This window comes from Sinohyriopsis cumingii, chromosome 4 (assembly GCF_028554795.1).
Source record: "Sinohyriopsis cumingii isolate HCF-2022 chromosome 4, ASM2855479v2, whole genome shotgun sequence".
Classification (NCBI taxonomy): Eukaryota; Metazoa; Mollusca; class Bivalvia; order Unionida; family Unionidae; genus Sinohyriopsis; species Sinohyriopsis cumingii.
The window spans coordinates 131,956,439-131,979,710 of record NC_142964.1 but is presented as its reverse complement, the minus strand read 5'-3'; the positions used below and the strand labels follow the sequence as shown (position 1 = coordinate 131,979,710).

Here is a 23,272-nt window from a genome sequence, read left to right as displayed (position 1 = left end):
ACTTTGATGATACCTTTATCTTAGATTAGATGGTGAGAATTCTACTGTACATTGTTCTAACTTAGTCTCATAATTTATACACTTACTGTTCCTCATCTAACTGCATTGTATTGAATTGTAACATTGAATCTCCAAATTGAGGCCCAAGTGTCTGTTTCAGTCTTGATTTAAGTTGTGATTGAAAAGCACCCATCAAGGAAGCAGTATTCTCTGCTGATTCATCAAATGATGTTGTCTGTGTACCTTTCATTGAATATTTTGATGACATTTTCTTTGACTTTGGCACTGAATCTTCAGCTGTGTCTGTCTGAGGCTCTGTTGTCAACTCTTCCTTAGCCTGTGTTCTGTTTTGTGAGTGTGTTTTATCTCTAACATGTTCTATCTGTGCTTCATAGGATGTTAGCCTATTGTCTTCCTTCATGTCAGTTTTAAACCGTCGAAGCTGTCTAGTCTGTTGTTTACTTTTGTGTGATTCAGACAGAAAGGCAAGACTTTTATTATATTGTGAAGTAGCTCCCATGGAAACATCTTGAAAAGCAACACAATCACCATGCTGTTGACTGGCAGATAGTATCATTCTAAAATGTTGCAAATTAGAAAAAGAAACTAAACTTTGTGTCTTTGAAACTATCAAATCTTTGTTATTTTTAAGGTTGGTGACTCTATTGTCATTGACCAAAGAAGTATGCTTTCTCCTCAGTCGGTCCAGCATCCAAAATTGTTCAGCCAAACCTGAATCTCCTTTGTCAGACATATGAGCAAAGGTGCTTAAAGCAGAGGGTGATGCTTCCTCATGACCTGTGTAAAATAGAAATGATGACTTTCTCATATTTACTTTTCAGTGTTTCACACTAAGGTTATCCATGATTATCGTTTAGTATGGATGAAGATGCACAATCTTAGAAGACTGTCTAAACAACAGATGAGTTATTTAACTCTACTCCAACTCCAAATAGCTTGATAGAATGACAATAAAATCTTTAAAACAAAATGAAACAACAGATGATCTGTCTTAGCTCACTGGCTGTGGATTGCACCGTAGCCATGTATTGACTAGAGGTAGACAGTAATGTCACAGTACAAATGTTTTTGAGTGATCCGTCCACTTTATGGGATCAAAATCTTCAGCTGCAGAGGGTCTTGAAACATAAAATCATATTCTTTTCTCCATCCATAATATGTTATAGAATTGATATATTGGATGTTCTAAAATTTATTCTAAGTTTTAGAGATAATCAGACCTATGTCATGCAATGCCATGTTGTTAGATGTACTATAGCCTGGTTTTAAGTTAGCTATTTCATATTTGAAAAGATGAATTGAATTCATTTAAATGTTACATGTATTAAAAGATGAGAACATGTCTGAATTTTTAATGTTCTGTAAGATTTTTATCAGATACAGATTGACCAACGAACCTGATTATTATGATTATAATCGTGAACAGTAGCTCCAACAAAACTATTTATTATGTAATAATCAACTCCATGTTCAAGCATGTGTAACATACATCACTATGTTATTTTGTACAAGACTGTGTCACATGCACTACACAGATTTTAATAGTCATCATATTTTCAGCTGTTTGGAGTGTCTGGAGGTGTGGCCAGAAGGCTTGATGTGACCATGTGTCTACATTTTGGATGTCTAATGTTTGTTTCGATGTCTGGATTTGGAGGTGTGATGAGAGCCAATGGGCTGATATCTTCATTGCAGATTCTTAGGACTGTAATGGGTTTTAGGACTGTAATGGGTTTTAAATAAGCTGTGCACTAATGTTGATGATTACTATGGCATAGAGGAAGATAATGGTTATATCATTTTGAGGGACCAAAGCTTCCAGACCAACGGGTCTGCAGAGAACAGAGATCCTTTGGCATACTGGAAAGGGCAGGTCATGCATGGTGGTACTTTGACCCCATCCAAAAGAGTGGTGGGACTGAAGATACTTTGTGGTTGTCAAAAGGATATCACAGTTTATATGTTCCATTTTTTGTAAATGTATTCCATATTACTATTTCAGTGATGACCAAAATGTATTAAGTATCACTATTTGAGGGAAATTGTTAACGTATTCAGGATCATTATTTGAGTGAAAATCACACACACACACAAACACACACACACACACACACATCTATATATATATATATATATATATATATATATATATATATATATATATATATATATATATATATATATATTTTTGTGTACGTCCTACTTGTGAATTAAATATTATACGTATTTGTACAAACTTCATACTTTATTCATCTTTGGCAAATAATCATGTATTTTTGTTAATATCATACATCATTATTTGACTGAAAAGGTTCATAAATTAAGTTGTTTTGAGTTTTCTAACAGGCGTCAGATGACTCATATACTGTTTTAATTATCTGGACATACCATAATGGATATATACAGTTCTATAAGCCTACATACCATAATGGATATATACAGTTCTATAAGCCTACATATCATAATGGATATATGCAGTTCTATAAGCCTACATACCATAATGGATATATACTGAGTTCTATAAGCCTACATACCATAATGGATATGTACAGTTCTATAAGCCTACATACCATAATGGATATATACAGTTCTATAAGCCTACATACCATAATGGATATGTACAGTTCTATAAGCCTACATACCATAATGGATATATACAGTTCTATAAGGGATTCGGCTAATGTGGGTATGTGAGAAAGCTTGCCAGTAGCTTCTTAAGGGTCGGTGGTTCTTTCCGGGGATTTCTCGGGTTCTTCCTCCAACATTAATACTCACCATTAATACTGGCCGCCATGTATAGCCTATCGTGTTCTGAAAAATGGCGTTAAACCCTACAACAACAACAACAGTTCTATAAGCCTACATACCATAATGGATATACACTGAGTTCTATAAGCCTACATACCATAATGGATATGTACAGTTCTATAAGCCTACATACGATAATGGATATGTACAGTTCTATAAGCCTACATACTATAATGGATATGTACAGTTCTGTAAGCCTACATACCATAATGGATATACACAGTTCTATAAGCCTACATACCATAATGGATATGTACAGTTCTATAAGCCTACATACCATAATGGATATGTACAGTTCTATAAGCCTACATACCATAATGGATATACACAGTTCTATAAGCCTACATACCATAATGGATATGTACAGTTCTATAAGCCTACATACCATAATGGATATATACATTTCTATAAGCCTCAACAGGGTAAGAATGTTACTTTTGTGGAAAAAGAAGGGAGGGAGGTTCTTAGAAGGGGGATTCTATTAGAATAACTATGGTATTTACAATGTATATTTGACATTAAAGCTTAGTATCAAAGCTTCCTAGCACTATGTAACAGATAACAAGCTGAATGTCCTAACTTATCTTCTTGGTCAAGCTGGACATATTATACCTGATACATGCTTGCCATGTCTAGAATTGTGACCCACCGCGGTTGCTAGTCTTTTGGACCTGAAGTGAATGAAAATACCTTTGACTGTTTAAATTTGTATCACGATTGAAAACGTAAAGTAAATGATTCTCATAAACCAGATATTAAGTTATAAGGTCAAGCATAGAGCAGAAGAAAATGTGAATTGTAAAAGAAAATGATCAATTAAAATAGATACAGATAGTAAGCTATTATTTCATTTATGTGGATAAATAATTGTTGTAAATTTTTATTTCTTTTTTCAATTGCTTTATTTATTACACAACTTTCTAACAGCAAAGTGCATATAGTTGATAATATATGCATAATAAATCAGTTTCTAAAGGTTTCTAAACATACAAGGATATCAACTATTTTGGAAAGTTGTTGAACAACGACTTTGCAAAGAATTATAGAAAATCATGTTCCTTATAAATAAAGGGACCTTTTCCAGTATCTTTGGTAGAGAGAAAACTGTTAAAGTTTCTTCATATTTAGCTATAATAGTAATTATCATTCCAGTCCAATACTTACTCCAAAACGTCAAGCTTTCTAACAATCTCCGTCTGATCATTTCTGATGTCATCTATTGACTGTTGTAAACTTTCACACTGAAAATATATTAGGACCTAATCTGTCAACTAATAATGATGTCTTTTTACATAAAAAAATTAAATACTTACTTATTCCAGTATATGTTGATATTAAAACAAATATGCTTTATAACTTCCATTATAAAATTATTATAAGCTTCTGTGAAATGAAGACATACTTAAACACCGTTTTTTTAAATTTTAAAAACACTTAATTTTCATAACACTACAAATATATTTATAAAAATGCAAGATAAGCTCAAACATGATCAAGTCCATTTACTCATTTAGTCACTCATACATTCCATGCAAATATATCACTTTTTTTCATTTTTTTAAATCCAGGCCTAATCATCATGCAACAGAAAATAATTATGTCAAATTTTTAATCAGTAATGCACTTACAAATGCCTATTAGTTAACTTCATGTCATACAAAGTGTCCATCATTAATGGTGTGTCCTCCAGTTTTCCAAGAACAGTGACCATAAGGGCCACCTGGGTCAACCTTTACACTTAACCCAACAAATATTTAATATTTTACTTTGTACATGTTTGCTACAGTACATCACCATATTTACAAACATTTATATAAAGTTATTTTGAATTACTGCAGTAAATTAATACTAGTAAAATCCTTTAATATGAAATCTTTGTACAATTGTTAATACATGTTCCTATTCAACAAGACTTTGTACAATTCAGCTAAATTAAAACAGAAATAACAGTCCCTACACAAACTACAGCTATATCAAGCTTTTTTATATTACAGCACAGGTGCTAGCAAATGAAATGCTTATTTTTCATTTTGAAGGCAACATTTCTAATTTGGAATATAAAAAACATGATTATTCGAGATAGAGGTAGTGTGATTATTTATGATACAGGCAGTGTGATTATTAATAATACATGCAGTCTGATTATTTGTGATACAGGCTGTGTAATTACTCTGTGATACAGGCAGTGTGATTACTTGTGATACAGGCAGTGTGATTATTCATGATATAGACAGTGTAATTATCTGTGATAAAGGCAGTGTGATTACATGTGATGCAGGCAGTGTGATTATTCATGATATAGACAGTGTAATTATTAGTGATAAAGGCAATGTGATTACTCATTAACCAGTGTGATTACTTCTGATACATTCAGTGTGATTACTCATGATAAAGGGAGTATGTTTATTTGGGATGTAAGCAGTGTGATTAATCATAAAACAGGCAGTGTGTTTACTCATGATACAGACAGTGAGATTACTCATGAAACAGGCAATGTGATTACTCATGACACAGGCAGTGTGATTGTTCATGGCATAGACAGCATAATTATTTGTGATAAAGGCAGTCTGATTATTTGTGATAGGGTGTGCTTATTCATGACACAGGCAGTGTGATTATTAGGGATATAAGCAGTGTGATTATTTGGGATATAAGCAGTGTGATTATTTGGGATATATGCAGTGTGATTATTCATGATACAGGCAGTGTGATTACTCATGATACAGGCATTGTGATTACTTTTGATACAGGCAGTGTCATTATTTAAGATACAGAGAATGTGATTACTCATGATACATAATACAGGTAGTGTGATTATAACTTGGATTTCTTGTGCATTCTTTATGCTTGATCAACTGACCTATCATATTTGGTAATGTCTATCAAATGCTGTGGGAAAGCCGTCATTACTATTTTCATTATTTAAATTCAATTATTTCCTACAAAAAGAGAATTCAGTGTACTAGAATTTATGTCAGACATATGGGAAAAAGTCCTTTTAGAATGCTGTTGTTGTTGTTCTAGGGTTTAACGCCATTTTTCAGCACAAGATAGGCTATACATGGCAACCAGTATAACTGGTGGAGGAAGAACCCTGGAAAACCCAGGGAAGAACCACCGACCCACAAGAAGCTACTGGCAGGCTTTCCCATGTACCCACGCTAGCTGAGCCTTGGACTCGAACCCATGCAGATAGAGGTGAGATGGCAGTGATCCAGAAAGATGAGTGCTCGGGGCCCCCCTTTTAGAATGCAGAGGCCACTCTAAGTAATGAGTTAATTATCATTCTGAAGACCAACCAAGTTTGAATTAATTTAGATCATGAATTCTATCCTGATGTGTAATATCTGCAAAAAATACACCACAACCCTAGCTTTGGTGCCATGATGATAACAATAATAGTTCATTCTGCACATCATCATTAATGAAATCTGAGTCTGTTTGTCACCGAAGTTTTACATTAGCATATCAAAATGAAGCTGCAATTCCTGAACTTGTTTTGTGCATGAATGGTTGAAACATAATTCAAATTGACATACAGCAGTATCAACACCATTCATTCTATACATTCTGAAAAGGATTGGTTTGTGTACATGTAATCTGCTATGTCTGTCCTGAGTTCTGGAAGAGTCCATTTTTGATTCTGCAAAGAAATCAAAGGTTGGCAACTACATTATGGCCAAATATAGTTAAATAGGCAAGCTCATCACTCCTTAATAAACAAATCGACTCTGCCACAGGTTCTGGTACCATCAAAAAGTTTTATGCAAACAAACATACCATCCTGGTTTAGCATGTATTTAATGAGATGTGTTACGTCGCTCTATGTCGATTGAAATGCTGTTGAAATACTTCTTACACAAAACAAATTGGTTAGATAATTCGATGGCCTGAAACTTCACTGAGCTACAGATGAAGATGTCATTCTCAACGCTGTGTGGAATGAACTATAATATCTGTGTTGTCATTTTATTTTACTCTCCTCGTCTTGTGTACAATCAGGTGCCCTAACCCTAGCTCCATTCCTTTTAAGTAAAGAGGTATCTGCTTCTCAGCATGCTTCAGTTCTAAATTAGTACCGTGTACTTTGGTTTTCATTAAATTTCAATTTCAGTTTTTACCATAATTTAAAGTTATTTAGACTTTATATTTGCAACCTTCAGGTTTTCTACTTGTCTAAATAATAAATTCAGTTTTAATTACTACTTTTTAAATTGTTTGCTAATATTTATGAGTTACATGTCATGTGGTTTCCCCATAGTATCCTGTACTGTCATGCAAATTATGTTTCATTTAATGTCTTTGCTTCATATGCAATGTCATAAAAAAACCCACTAAAGTTTATCATCAGTTGTTGTAAATCATGAAAAAACTATATAATAAATATTCTCTTATCTTATGAGTTGACTATCACCTTCAACAACTCAAGTATTCAGTGTGCATAAGTGAGATATCTTGTAATTGTTTATGATTCATGCAGCAGAGCTCTATAAAAGTCTAAAGTAAAATCATGGTATAGCTAAAGTAAGTACATGAGTCATAACTGTGGATATGACATTACTTTTGCAAATATAACTAGTTTCATTGTAATGCATAATAAATCATAAAGTAAACACCAAATTTAACTAAATTAAAATAAAGAATAAGTACATTGAATAATGTGTGACATTTCAAATAAATGAAAAAAAGTAGCTATTTTGCCGAGCAAATACAAGTCCTTGTACAGTGATATGACTACCTTGGCACAATGTCTATTTACAATATATATTATACCATTATAATATACCTTAAGCTATTGAGTTATGCATTGTTGTTTAGTGTTTTTTTTTTAAATTATTTATTTTTTATTTCATTATACATGTATGCTATTGGTAATGAAACATTGTATCTAATAGATGACCTTGTCCAAGATCAGTGACAGTTTTATAAACAACATAGGATTATTATTTGGATTATTATCTTCATCTGGGTCAGGGACATTTGTACTTCTCAGATGGCTAGTCCCTGGACTACATAATGAAAGTCACATGTTTTATTGTAACAGACCTAATTCTTCTAGAACAATGAACTTTTCATCCTGATCTGGGTTTCTCTTTTTACATCTTAGTCTGTCTTATAAATTTTGTTTGCTGGAAAATTAGTCATTTGTGCGGGGAGATCAGAGTAGAATCAGTTGCATTATTATTGTGTCCAGTATTTCATTAGGGTTGGAATTTATTTATGCAAATTATTTAACTCAAGATGTACAAAGTGCTAAAAAATAACATTCTTGGAAATAGAAAATTGGATTTACAGTGAAATATAAATAAGGATATATTCTTGCATTGAATAATTATGATTCAACAAAAGACCATTGGCACATCACTATGACAAAGGCCATCACAGGCACATCAACACTTCCAGAGTTTAATTTGGAATACAACTAAAGTTTATTCAGAATTTTAATATTCATTAGGACTTCTGTTAGTAATTCTAGGATTATTTGGGATTTAATTTGCAATACTGTAAGTTCCTATCTTTACATTTTCACTTTCTATTTTAGGGAAATGCATAATTTGTTCAGTTTTACAAAGCTTGATGATTCTCCCTCTTTTCTATTACTTATTTTAAGACCATAGAGTCATAATATAAAATTGGGCACTCATCCTGTTTTTGTCATTTAAATTCATTTTGTTCTGGAATTTTATATGCCCCAGGTATTATTTCACATTTTAGAAATCTTAGCTTTCAAAATGTCATCTAAAGTGGAGAACTTTATTTCAAATCTACCCTGGAGTGATTAGACTCCTTGAAAAATGATGAATTGCATCAGCTTGCCAGAAAATATGAGCTTTCTGAGGCAAAGAAGCCTTTAACAATGCAAGAAATAAAAAAATATTTTGGTCTCATATTTGGTGAAAAAGAATGTTTTGAATAAAATTGCTTTTGGATTTGATTAGTGGGTTTTCATCTGGCTCTAACTTAAAAGCTATGTAATTGAAATTAAAATACAAGAATGAAATAGAGTTAAGAAAGCTTAATCTTCAAGAAAGACAAGTGCAGTTACAGAAAGAATTCAGTATGTCTTACGGTCATTGTGCAATATACTATTGTGTTTTCTTATCTTTAAAAGGTTTCACTGAATATGTTTAATAGAATAATCTATGATTTTATGTTGAAATCAACAACTGGACATAATGAGTTATATGCACAAATTTGCAAATTCATACCAATAGCATGGCATGATTTCAGTAATAATGATATAATCATCTTCCAAAAATATATAGAAATATGTTTTTGTAATCGATGTCTATCCCATTACTGAAATAAAAAATGGAACAAATTATGAATGCAATTTTGATATATAACAATAAAGAAATGTCATATCCACAAACATTATATCACATCCATGGATATGGGTTGTATATACACCTGAGCTCCTCATAAAATCATGACCAAAGAGAAGCTTGCTGGTCACTCAGGTGATACAAATCATGGGTGTTGAGGATTTAGTGAAAGTGCCAAATTGTCAAAACACAGAGCACAATATAGCAGAAGATATAGACATTTTTGTGTTCCTTTTATCATGCATTGCTGAAGTGTATGCACCCCCATTTGAGTATTAATATAAGACATGATAAGAATTCTTTATTTCAAAGTACATGGTCCATACATCTAAATTAAAATATAAAAGTATTTTAAACATAAAGATCATCAGTGTCTTATATTTAAATATAAAGACACATCTACAACAAAAGAATGTTTGTCATTGTTTAGAACAAATTCATGAACGACATTGAAAGAGATATTTGAACCATCTATGTATAATACAAACATTTAAAACAAATATAGTTTTATAGAGATTTCAGGATTGAATTCTTATTATTAGATATTCATGTCATTATTAAAAAAACATACTTTCTCATTAATTCTTCCAAACTGAATACATTAGTTTGCAAACATAACAGAGGCACTGTTCCATCTGAGAAGGCTTAACAGTAAATGAAAACTATAAAACTAATAAATTTCTTTTCATACATTCATTAAAGCTTGTTCTCAGAGAAGAGGAAAATGATTTTAAAAATTTAATTTTGATACTGAAAGAATGATTTCTAAATTTACTTAAAAGCATGTTTGTTCAAGTACACAAACATCTGTAGTGTCTCATCATATATTCATCATCTGAAACATTGGATTTAAAATATGACCCAGATGCGTATAACTGTTGACATATGCAAGTGCATTGCCATTAAGAAGTACTGCAGGACGGAGATAGTAATTTGAAAGAAGTTGACTGGAAAACCATACTTACCAATTTTTATTCATTATATATTATATATTTCACAAATGCTTAGTGTTCACATATCATTAATAACTTCTGTAAATCTGTGATACAAGAATTCAGCAATGACCACTCATAAGCAAAGCTAAACTTGTTAATAAACAATACATTTGGTGTCAAATGTAATCCCTCATGACACTGATGCACTAGCTGTGAAAAATGGCTGAAGAAAACACAGTGTTTATGTTGTAGGACTTAACCGACATAGCACCATGCATACTTGGATGGACTAACAGCATCGACGAAAAGTGCTAGATTGAAGGATAAAATAAAACAAACCTGTTTTATAAAAGTATACTTGAGATGTTGTCTTGAATCATCAGTGTTGTCAGACTGTGTATTATCTTCTGTCCATTTTCTAGTACCAGGGTTGTTATTCATAAAAAGGTTCTTGTTCTGTTTCCCTGACTTAGTATGTTTTGCCATCAATAGTATGTTTGACACCAATAATGTTTGGTTCCTTTAAGTATCTGTTAAAAATAAGATCAAATAGTAAACAAAATAGAAGCTTAAATTGGTGCCTTCCTTCTCACTATCATATCAACATTTTGGCCTGAGCTGCTGATTAGTTTCTATTTGATGGTGAAAAACAAAAATAATCAGTAACAAATGAGCATAGAAGCCCAAGAGTCCTGACCTCCACTTCCTTGCCACCATAGCTGTGAATGGTTCAATGATGTTTTTAGTTTTCATTCAAAATACATGTTTTCATTTTACGAAGTTAAACCTAATCTGAGTAATTTACACTAAATCAATAGAAGTAAAAAATGTAACTTATTCAAATTTCACATTTATTTCATTTTCTTTGCAAAACTTTTATTCATGATATGCTATTCTGTATTTTAAAAAAGAGAAAAAAATTATAGAACCTCCCTTGTCTCACAGGCAGTAAAAAATTTGGTGATGGGCTTTTACTAAATGCCTTATTTAAAAACAAATGATATAAAGGAGCATTATCAACATCAACATTATCACTGTTATTAACAACAAAACAAAATACAACAACTATAGACCAGCATGACCAAAATGACTGGGCATATTTATGCAATAAACTCTTCTTTAAATATATTCCTGTATTTATATGAACCCAGGTCATTACATTGATAATGTGGCTATGCAAGGCAGATGTAATACATTTCACTTCATGGATGATTACTGCTGAGCAATTCAATAAGCAAAGCCATGACAAAAAGTATTGTTTTCCTGACAGTAGTGCAAATTCTAGAATCCATAAAGACTTAAAGGAGACCAGAAACCAATGGAAATATATAATAATAATAAAAGTAATATAACAGAAATCCTTATTTTGAAGTATCATCTGCGACCATAATGCATATTCCATCTTTGAAAAAGGTGCTATGAAATCAATGGAATTTTGCTACATGTTATGATTAGGTACTGTATTGATATATGTCATAGTGGGGTAACATGCTGCTATATGACATGATGAGGTACTATATGACATGATGAGGTACAGTGTTGTTATATGACATGATGAGGTACAGTGTTGCTATATGACATGATGATGTAAAGTGTTATGTCATATGAAGGTATTATGTTGCTATATGTCATGATGAGGTACCATGTTGTTATATGTCATGAGAAGATACTGTCTTGTTATATGTCATGATGAGGTACCATGTTGTTATATGTCATGAGGAGGTATTGTGTTGTTATATGTCATGATGAGGTACCAAGTTCTGTCATGATGAGGTACCATGTCATTATGTCATGATGAGGTCTCATGTTGCTATATGACATGAGGTACCATGTTGCTATATGACAAGATGAAGTACAGTATTGTAATATGTCATGTGAAGGAAATATGATGCTATGTCATTATGAGGTACTGTGTTGCTATATGTTATAATGAGGTACTGTGTTACTATATGTCATGTGAGAAAGCTTGCCAGTAGCTTCTCGTGGGTCGGTGGTTCTTTCCGGGTCTTCCTGCACCATTAATACTGGCCACCATGTATAGCCTATCGTGTGCTGAAAAATGGCGTTAAACCCCACAACAACAACAACAACAACTATATGTCATGATGAGGTAGCATGCTATTATATTTCATGATGAGGTAGCATGTTGCTATGTCATGATGAGGTACCATGTTGCTCTATGACATGATGAGGTACCATGCTGTTATATGTCATGATGAGGTCCCATCTCTATGACATGATGAGGTAGCATGCTGCTATATGGCATGAGATAGCATGCTGCTATATATCATGATGAGGTAGCACTCTATGTCATGATGAGATAGCATGCTGCTGTCATGATGAGGTACCATTTTGTTATATGCCATGTTGCTATTTGACATGATGAGGCACCATGTTGCTCTGAAATGATGAGCTAGCATATTGATATATGTCATGATGAGGCAGCATGCTTATATATGTCATGATGAGGTACCCTGTTGCTCTATGACATGATGTGGTAGCATGCTGTTGTATGTCATGATGAGATACCATGTTACTCAATGACATGATGAGGTAGCATGCTGCTATATGTCATGATGAGGTAGCATGCTAATATAGGTCATGATGAGGTAGAATGTTTCTATATGTCATGATGAGGTAGCATGCTGCTATGTCATGATGAGGTAGAATGTTGCTATGTCAAGATAAGGTAGCATGCTGCAATATGTCATGATAAGGTAGCATGCTGCTAAATGTCATGATGAGGTACCATGTTGCTATGGTGGCGCTCTACAGTTTTATAATTTGCATAGGTTTAGGATTTTAAAGAAAAAGAATTTCCCCGGCTTTCCTTGCTGGTTATACTGGCTATTTAAAAAAAGACCTTGTATATCTTAGGTATAATGCAAAGAACCTTTAAATCCCTTTATTTTGGTATATGATTGATGGGTGTACTATGGGTTATAGAGTATACAGCTTGGCCTTACTTCAGATGTGCACCTTTCAAAAAAGTGCTAGCTCTACTTGGTCATTTTCACTTCCTGAACTTCAGAGATAAATTGTATAAAAAAGAGCCAATAACTTTTTTCACTTTTTATATATTTGGTAATTCATTCATTGCACTTTCAGAAGCTGGCATTGTCTAGTCTGGCAAAATTCATTTTCCCTATTTTAATAGCTGCTATGTATAGTGTACTTTAGACTAATTCAGGCTGATGTTTTTAATACAAGGGAGCAGTCATTTTAGTTAGCATTGTGTTTAAATCATGTAAAATTTCCAAAAGTACAATATCCAAAAGAAATATAATCCACATTACATTAATGTAGCATAGAGGTATGCCAACATTCTCTCCACTGTGCATGTTTTAAATGCAAACTACTTCACCTTATATACATCACTCTCTCAAAAGTACATATTAACTGGTGAGCGCCCCCTATATGTCATAATAAGGTAGCATGCTGCTATATGTCATGATGAGGTACTGTGTTGCTATATGTCATGATGAGGTACCATGTTTCTCTATGACATGACAAGTTACCATGAAAAATTTTATTTATTGTCCTTAGGTTTGTTTTCTAAACTGCCAAAGTTAGCCTCATTTCCATAATATTAAAGAGGATCTTATTAAGAATGGTTATACAAAAGAGAAGCTTTATAATGCCCTTTAATCATGTTTTCTATACAAAAGAGTAGCTTTATAATGCCCTTTAATCGAGTTTTCTATACAAAAGAGTAGCTTTATAACGCCCTTTAATCGAGTTTTCTATACAAAAGAGTAGCTTTATAATGCCCTTTAATCATGTTTTCTATACAAAAGAGTAGCTTTATAACGCCCTTTAATCGAGTTTTCTATACAAAAGAGTAGCTTTATAACGCTCTTTAATTGAGTTTTCTGTTGATGTTTGCTTGTGTTGCTAAATTTTAGTTTCTTAAGTAGAGCCACACTAATCAGTTCAACCATAAAGTTTCTCATATTATTGGTTTTATGTTAAACATTGATTCCAAAAGTGTGCTCCCTGCATGATGAAAGCAATAATAGTTTTAACAAATGTATTTATCCTTTATTTCATATCCTTCTTAAATGCAATTACTTTTACCCTATAATTCATATCTTTCTTAAACGCAATTACAGTAATACCTCGAACATTCGCGAGATTAGGTTCCAGAACCAGTCGCGGATCAGGAGGAATCGTGAATGTTTGGTACGAGTCACTAAAAATGCTAATAAATGCTAATTTCTAGGGTTTAAACCCTAAATATGACCCAAATCATGCTCCCAAAGCACTTTAATTTCATTTAAAAGTTAGTTTAATACATTACCCTTAAAAGAGAAATAAATGGTTGACGTAAAAATAGAGTACAGTATCGCCTAATGGGTATTTGCCACACTAGTGCATTTACAATACGGTACATGTATACTAATATTACCCCTATACTAATTCATTGGTTGCCATTTTCTTTTGCACTCACAGTAAGGTAAAACCAAGTAACGAATGGGACTGTAAACTTAATGACTGATGTTTTCTTTGTCATTGTCAGGAAGGTAAACTAGGTAAACTTCATATGTCACAGAAGTCATATAACGAAGGTACAATTCAATAAAATAAAGAAAACATGTACGTAGAGGGTACCAATGAAAATTTCGCAAATCCGTGAATTTGCGAATCCAGAAACACGAATGCATGAGGTATTACTGTACTTTTATCCTATTTTTCATATCCTTCTTAAATGCAATTACTTTTATCCTATTTTTCATATCCTTCTTAAATGCAATTACTTTTATCCTATTTTTCATATCCTTCTTAAATGCAATTACTTTTATCCTATTTTTCATATTCTTCTTAAATGCAATTACTTTTATCCTATATTTCATATCCTTCTTAAATGCAATTACTTTTATTCTATATTTCATATCCTTCTTAAATGCAATTACTTTTATTCTGTATTTCATATCCTTCTTAATATAATTACTATTACCTTATACTTCATACCCTTCTTAAATGCAATTACTTTTATCCTATAATTCATATCCTTCTTAAATGCACTTATTATTATCATATATTTCATATTCTTCTTAAATGCAATTTCTTTTCACTTTGGTGTATCATGCCTGAGCAAACAGGTGTGATTTGGCCAGTTTTCAGGAAAGGCTTACTGCACTTAAAGTTCAGTAGTATATTTAAAATGCAGCTACTGCTTGAAAATGCAATATATGTGTGTGTGTGTGTGTGTGTGTGTGTGTGCGTGTGTGTGTTTGATTTATGTTAGTACCAAACATATATAACAATCTTGGTGAACCTTAACTTTAAATTATTGCACTGTTACTTCATCATAAATGAAGAAAATGATGGGATATCCAATAAAGCTATTTAGTGCAATCATTCACTGAATAGCATTAAGGGGAAATTCAATGGAGATCACATGTTTGGGGGGGGGGTAAATAATTGTTCTGCAGAAATGTATTCTAACTAGCTCAAACATACTGAGTATGCTTCATTTTTGTATGAGTATGGCAAATGAGTTCTTGTATTCAGATCTTATGTTTGTCACCAATGACATTACATGGAATCAGGCCACAATTAGTACTTCCAGTTCAGTACCCATGAATGTAGTTCTAGCCTATTTCTGTTTACATGCTGCTCTGTTGACAGTCCAACATCTCAAAAAAGAGCAGGTCAACCTTTGACAAGAACTTCACCATGAAGTCATCTTTGAGGTATTTTAGATTAACATATGATTTGTATTGATTGTCACACAGTGGAAAGGTCAGTACTGAGAAACAAAAGTGTTTTATGGCCTGGCAGTGCAGTATTTGAGTAAAGTTTAAATTGGTATAAAATTTTTATTATTAATGATAGACACATGAAATTTGAATCTGTTATGTATATTGACTTTTAAAATATAAGATTTAAATAAAAAAATAAATAATTAATTTTTATTTTAAAAATTTAAACAAAATTAAACAAAATAAAAAATTTGTCCCCAAAATGCACATATATAATATTTTTGGGGAATGATATTAAATGATATCAGCATGTATATATTCCTACACCATATACAAGTTCCAATGTTGGATATGTCAAATTTTGTCACAGAAAATATCTTTGTAACTCAAAATGAAACCTTAATTTAAAATACAAGAAGACAAAATTCTATTTTGTATTGGTCATTCAAACCATTTATTAGGGGTCCAAGCAGTTAATTTATGTGTTTATGAGGGGGTCACTTCCTGAGTAACACATATCTGCTTGTATAGCCTTCAGTAATTGTTTATATAGTTATAAGGTATTTAGTGAAAGGACTGAGATATAAACTTTATACTAGAACCTACTCAAGTTCTCTACTAAATCATTTTAAACTGTCCAAGACTGAAATACAGGTCAAAGAGATAAAATATACTTTCCCCGGGTATATTTACCCATGGATGTAAGAAAACAGCAAAATGATGTAAGTTGAACACAAAATGCATTCCATTTTATTGTTCAGTTTGGTTAAGATATTGATTGGTGTAGTGTGGAAATTTGTGGCCTATATGATGTTATGGGAATTCTAATGATCCATCTTGCTTTATGCATTATTAAAAGCTAATAATATTTGTTAACTGACACTCTAAAGATTATATAAGATATATTCAAACAGATTATTTGAATTTAACTTTGTACAACTGATCTTAACATGGTTACATATCCCACATGAACAAATATCCATACATTTTCGAATGTTTGGGATCAAAAGTTCATATTCAGTACATCATATAAGCTGACATTGTACCTATAGTGAATCTGTAAGGCACATTTCTGGCTGTGTTCACTGAATACATCCCAAAATGTTATTTTCATCATTAATATGCCTATGTATGGTAACATATTTAAATTTAGTACTTTGACAGAGTGCGGTATTGTAGCATCAGCTGATATCTGATTCCATTGAATCATTGAGCTTAATAATTAGTAACCAACACTCTTAAAAATACACTATAAATGTTCAAACAGATCATATGAATTATGTTTGCACATTTGATCTTAACAAGTACATTGTATATGTCCCACATATGCAAATTTCCATCTTTGTTTACAAGTTTTGGGGATCAGAATTTCACATTTAGTTGATGATATATGGTTTATTGGTACCTATAGTTTATCTGTGTGGCCACATTTGGCTGTATTCACCTGCAATACCCAAAATTATTTCCCTCATGAATAAGACTGCTTATAGTAATATATTTTAATTTAGTACATTGTCGCTTGACTTCCCTGTATACTGGTATATACTAATGTTTGCACCAATGATCAAACCTCAGCGCCCCAACATTGCCTCAAACTTTATGATACATAGTCTACCTGATTAGTTATTTAACCTGTAAATGGCTAAATATGTTTCTAGAAACCTCATATATACATTTAGGATGAATTTATCACTTTAATACATGGCCATTGTTTCACATTTGTGAATGTCACTCTGTCAAGTTTAATATTTTTCCCATGCTTGCAACATGAATGTTTTTTTGAAATGACCATATCTAACACATTTTAACTTCATTTACCTACATCTTACTGTTTTCTAGAATTAAGTGAAACATGTTATATCTTTACAGGTCTAGCCTGGTATATGGAACAAAGTGTTAAGAGTTGGATCATCTTGGAAGCTGTCCAGTAGCATGGTGGTGATAGCAAGGTTTCATAAGGACATGTGCAGTGTACTGCTATAAGTGACCAAGACTTGTTCCTATCACCACACTGATATACAGCACCTCAAAGACATGGCTTAGGTCTTCGTGAGAGAGATTAGTACCATATTTCAGTAAGGTATAGCCTCCCTAGAAACTGTATTTTTATATCCCACTGTTGCCTTTTGCAGTTATTGACATTGAAATGGAATGCATTTTTGCTATAAAACATGGTAGTGGTCCCATCAGAATTTTAAATCTGAGTGCACTATTAGTTATACAAACAACTGCCCGAGTACCTGACACAATAAATGTGGAACATAGCACCTGCCATTGTTTCTTTAGTGTGTACACCTATATGCATCTGGACAGGCATATTGCGGTTTACTGCCAAAATCACTATGAGCTATGTTGCTTCACAACCCCTGAAAAAATGTTATCAGTTGTACAGGCCCAAACTACCATTTGTTTTAAATACCATTCATTAGTCAACCTTGCTGTCTAAAATTTGTCAAATCGAGTTTTAAAACTTGTATGAAAATTTAATTTTTCAATAAAATTTAGTTTTTAAAAATTAAATGTTTATTTAAATTTCCATTAAAATTGAATTTATCAATATTTTTAAATTTCAAACATATTTTCAGACAGGCCTTATCTTGAATGACAACTGGGTTTTTACTGCATTGAAAAATCCCTATAATATAGGAAGATATAGCAAATTTAGTTTTGGTTTCTCAAGAGCACTTTGGACCAAAACTTGGACCCTGTGGAACACCAGCACTACACACTTTCTGGCAGGTGTCACATGTCTTGTTTGCAAGGAAATTCAAAAAGACTTCATGTATAAAGTTGAAATAGGTGTGGCATGCAAATATAAAAGTTTGACTAAAATTGGCCATAAAAAATTGGGCCTTTCAGGAATCAGGTCACAATTAGTACTTCCAGTACAGTACCCACAAATGTAGTTCTAGTCTATTTTTTGAACATTTTTCCCTCTCTCATTTTGGTGGTGATATAAGAGTTTTATTTATGCATTTTTGGTAGGATTTAAAGGTAATTGTTTATTCTTGAGAATATGAGCTCAGGGTGTGGATGTCCGTGCGTATTTCAGCAACAGTGCACAGTACGTAATAAGGCCTTGGTGATGTGAAGTGAAATCTGTGTTCTGTTTACATGCTGCTCTGTTGACAGTCCAGCATCTCAAAAATGAGCTGGTCAACCTTTGGCAAGAACTTCACCATGAAGTCATCTTTGAAGGTATTTTAGATTAACATATGATTTGTATTGACTGCCACACAGTGGAAAGGTCAGTACTGAGAAACAAATGTGGAGAACATATAGTAAAATTAATTGTGTTCTATGGCCACAGGTCACTCTACTTAGACTGCCATCTTGTACGATACATTCTACAACCACAAAGGAACAATGGAACAAATGTGACCGAACTTTACAGTTAAACTTTAGTCTTCATAAAGACACGGGAAAATCAAATTCAACTAATGTTTTGTCAACTCGTCAATGTAACACAAGACTAACTGATCAAAGCAACTCTTATTCTATCTTACTGTGATCCATAACAAAATAATCTGTCTCTGATTTTTCCTGGTAATTTGCAAACCAGTGAAGAATGTTGCTTGAATTCAACAGAAAAGCATAATGATAATAAAAAAATGCAAATTCAGTTATTTTTTGTTAAAAATTCACAATCATTCAATCGTATTATAACCTTTAAGGCAGAGCTGTAATATCATTGGGTAGACATTAAAAGTAACCAATGTAAGATATCATAACATATCATCAAAGAGGGAAGAGTAACTGATTTATCCCTCATGAAATGAAGTTCATGAATAAACAAAGGTTTCTGAACTTTATGAACTATTCTTGAAGTGAACATGAAACATTCTCAAAATGCTTTTGCCTCTTCATGAACTTCAGTTTTTGAACAGTTCATGAGTAACTAAAAGAAGAAATGAAGTACCATTCAATAACAATAATATATCATGAAAGTTGAAGAACTGTCTTTGAATCATTCATGAACATACCAAGAGCAGTTAATGTACTAATAAAAATGAATTTAAATAGATAATAAGAAAGCTCACAAAAAGTTCTTGAAAAAGTTCTGAAACGTGTCAAGAACAGGTAAAGAACTAAAAGAAAGGCAGTTAAAATTCATGAAACAGATTTGAAATGATTTTGATAATAGTTGGAAGCAAATTAGGAATAGTTTAAGCACACCTAAGACTTGCAGGTGAAATAACTGAAAATTAAATAAAAATGTACGTTAATCTGATTCTGAATGCAGCATGAGATTGTCTAAAAAATTTTAAATGCATACCCTCAGAAAATGTTGTTTTGAATGATTAGGGATTAAAAGGTCAATATAGGTGTGATTTATCAATAAAGTGGACAATACAGGTGTGATTTATCAATAAAAATGACAATACAAATTTGAGGACACCCTATGTTCATCCTAATTGTTCTTCGATTCTGGACATAGATTTTTTTTATATCTTTATTGTTTGTGTTTTGAAGCTACTATGTATGGCTAATGAGCTATGCAGATTATCCTAAAATGTCTAGGTCATATATAATATATATTCTTTGCTGCAAATATTAAAACAAGTTTGTTTTTGTCATTTTCAATATTTTCCACTCTTCGATTTTTATAAAATGTAAATTTACTGAGTCTTTCAATGAAATCAGATTTTGTTCCTTGTAAAGCTATTGTAATGAAGCAATATTAACATCTGTAACATCAAGGTCAATCCTAAAGATCAGACTTTATATCACAGAAATAGCCGAGGTTGTTCAAAATGGCGGTTGATTATTCAATTGGTAGATTTGAAATCAAAATATTCCATCAATGGAGAATATTAAAAGAAATGGATCTCGTATCTGTACCTGTGTCTGTACCTAGAAGAGACCAATATTGGTATTTTACTACAGGGGTTGGGTGGGGTGGAGGTGGGGGTGGAGAAAAATCAAAATGAACTAGTTTGCCATTATGTACTAACCCCTGAATAAAGAACTAAATGCATATGACCTGAGCTTAAGTGCTAAGTATTTTTATCATAATGTTCTTCATAAATGAGAAATCATTTTGTTGCTTTAAAATTCAAACATGCATAGTCTCCCACAGTCGCTAGAGATTTATCACTTTATTGTAATTTAACAATATCTGACACACAAAATGACAGAATAATTTTCAGGAAAGAGTGTGGGTTTTACAAAATTTCACCTGGAACAGCCTCCTTGATACCCTTAGGCCTACTGCACAAAAGACCATTTTACAATTACTGCGGTCTTCATTCTGAATGATATCTTTTCTCACAAAATGACTTAAAAAACAATCACTTACTTGCAAGTAGGATGTTTTCATCATTTTTATCTTGTTATGTTGCTAACCAAAACTCCTTTCATTGAAATACCAAGACAACAAACAGTATTTCTGATCTTCAATCAATATTAACTGTTTTTTCATTTTCCATTTGTAAATTGCTCCTTAAAATTGCCACTTATTTCATGTATAGAATTGCCTTCCAAGGAGCACAGGGGCTGGAGCCTTCTTCATAGCTGCACAATTATCTTTGAAAGAACAACTTGAAATAAAAAAGTATGAAGTAAGGTTTGTTTTCATGTACTTTTTAAAGGGGAGTTTGCTTCACCTTTTACATATAAGTATATGAAATTTGTACTCTACTTTTATAAGTTTGAGATTTTCTATTAAATATTTCTAATAGAATAGGGATTTGTTTTGCTTCATATTACAATCTGACATAAGTCAGTTAGTTGCTTAGCAAATTGAAATAATGCCATTGTCAAAGGGAATACATGAATACTGTACTTTGAATATATGTCCAGAAAACTGTGTAGTACAAGCTGTCAAGGTTAAATGTCCCGCATGGTTTTTGACAAAATTAAAATAAAATCAGTGTGTTTGCAAAATTCCATCTTTGATTAACTTATCTATGATGTATTCTGTATAATTTGTCAAAATTATTAACTAAGTAATATCAACACGGTTATAGCATCTGAGCTGAATAAATTGAGTTTGCTATGACTTATCAAAATGTAACCGTCAAGCGCAAGACTCAAATGTTTGCTACCTTACTGTGACCACGTTTTGCTGTATAAATCGTTTATATGATGTAAATTTATCAAAAGACTAATTTAAAAAATATTACAAGTATTAAATTAATGATAATTCCTACAGAACTATACCAGAATAATTCCTTATAACTACACTTTTGTTAATACCGGGGATTCCCAAGGCAAAATAATCCACCTTCATGCAAGTATTATATAACACCTGCGTCAGAAGCTGGAGAAACGGCACAACACGCTTTGAATTTCGTGTCGCAGTAAAAAGCAATCTTAACTGATAAAAGAATTTCTCTTATTATAGCATACAATAATACTGAAGCCTGCCATGTCGCAATTTCACATGCTTAATAATCCTTCTTTAAACTGGTTTAGATCATACCTAAACCAAAGGCCTCAACAATTAAGCATTGGCAATATTAGTTCTCAAACTTGCACTATTCATTCAGGGGTCCCTCAAGGCTCAGTTTTAATCCCTCTCCTCTTCCTTATCTATATCAATGATCTACCATTAAATAATGAATGCACAAATACAGATTTGTTTGCAGATGATGAAACCTTGTATACATCTAGTTCAGATACTGAAGTTATCCAAAATAGATTAACTTCAAACCTTACAGGAGTCAAAAGCTGGGCACAATAAAACAGGATAGTAATTAATGAAGGTAAAACAAAATGCATGATTTTGTGTACAAATTAGTATATGTTTCCCATGAATCAGGTGCCGGCGGGGTCCAAGTCTTGCATTGTAAGACTAGGGTTGTGGTGTATGCATACATTAAAGGAATGTACTGTAAATAAAACACTTTGCGTCTTGCAAGAAGGAATAGCTTAAATATATCACTTTCAACGTGTGCACAATATAATGTAAGTAGACAGAACCCCGGTGGACTGAACCAATTTTGCTTGCGTCCGAACGCGAAGAAAATTATGTATCAATTCTACACATCTTATTTTAATTCCCATTCAATTAGTAAAACATTTGAAAAACGAACTGCAACACTTTACTAAAAGTTTCACTTACTATTTTCTCAAAAACAAGAATTTATTTTGATCAACATATTTTTTTAAAAAAAATATCAGTACATAGAAATTCCGAAATCATCCGCACATCCACCATCTTGTTTACATTGATACAGTGCCCGTGGCCATTTTGTTTTGGGAAAGGTCAAAGTTGACAATACTCTAGCTGTCGGAACTTGAATCAAAAGTATAACAACGGACCAGTCTAACAACGTGCACCTTCGAATATAAAGTGAAAGTAGAAGACGTGATTTATTGTACAAAGTTTCATGTTGAGAATAAATCACGCAAAGCTCTCACATTACTCAGTGTAGCATTATAATGCAGCAAGTCAACAGTAACTGACTTTTCTCTCTTACCAAACAAAAATGAGTAGACTATCAAACAAAAAGTTATTTAAAAAAACTACGTT

The 23,272-nt window shown here is 32.4% G+C and overlaps 1 protein-coding gene across 2 annotated transcripts in view; it reads right to left on the bottom strand.

The window, feature by feature from the left end:
* The window catches only part of LOC149802108 (uncharacterized), an 89,582-nt gene that overhangs the window by 65,557 nt on the left and 753 nt on the right, over positions 1 to 23,272 (bottom strand). Inside the window, exons 1-5 of one of the 2 annotated variants that reach the window (XM_089956504.1) lie at positions 22,924 to 23,003; positions 10,430 to 10,620; positions 3,994 to 4,070; positions 3,442 to 3,500; positions 87 to 798 (exon numbers count right to left, since the gene is read on the bottom strand). In XM_089956504.1, the coding sequence (XP_089812630.1) occupies positions 87 to 798; positions 3,442 to 3,500; positions 3,994 to 4,070; positions 10,430 to 10,576 (995 nt within the window). In that variant the 5' untranslated portion in view covers positions 10,577 to 10,620; positions 22,924 to 23,003. Of the gene's footprint in view, positions 1 to 86; positions 799 to 3,441; positions 3,501 to 3,993; positions 4,071 to 10,429; positions 10,621 to 22,923; positions 23,004 to 23,272 lie in introns of those variants that run through there. The other variant, XM_089956503.1, reaches the window with a different exon arrangement.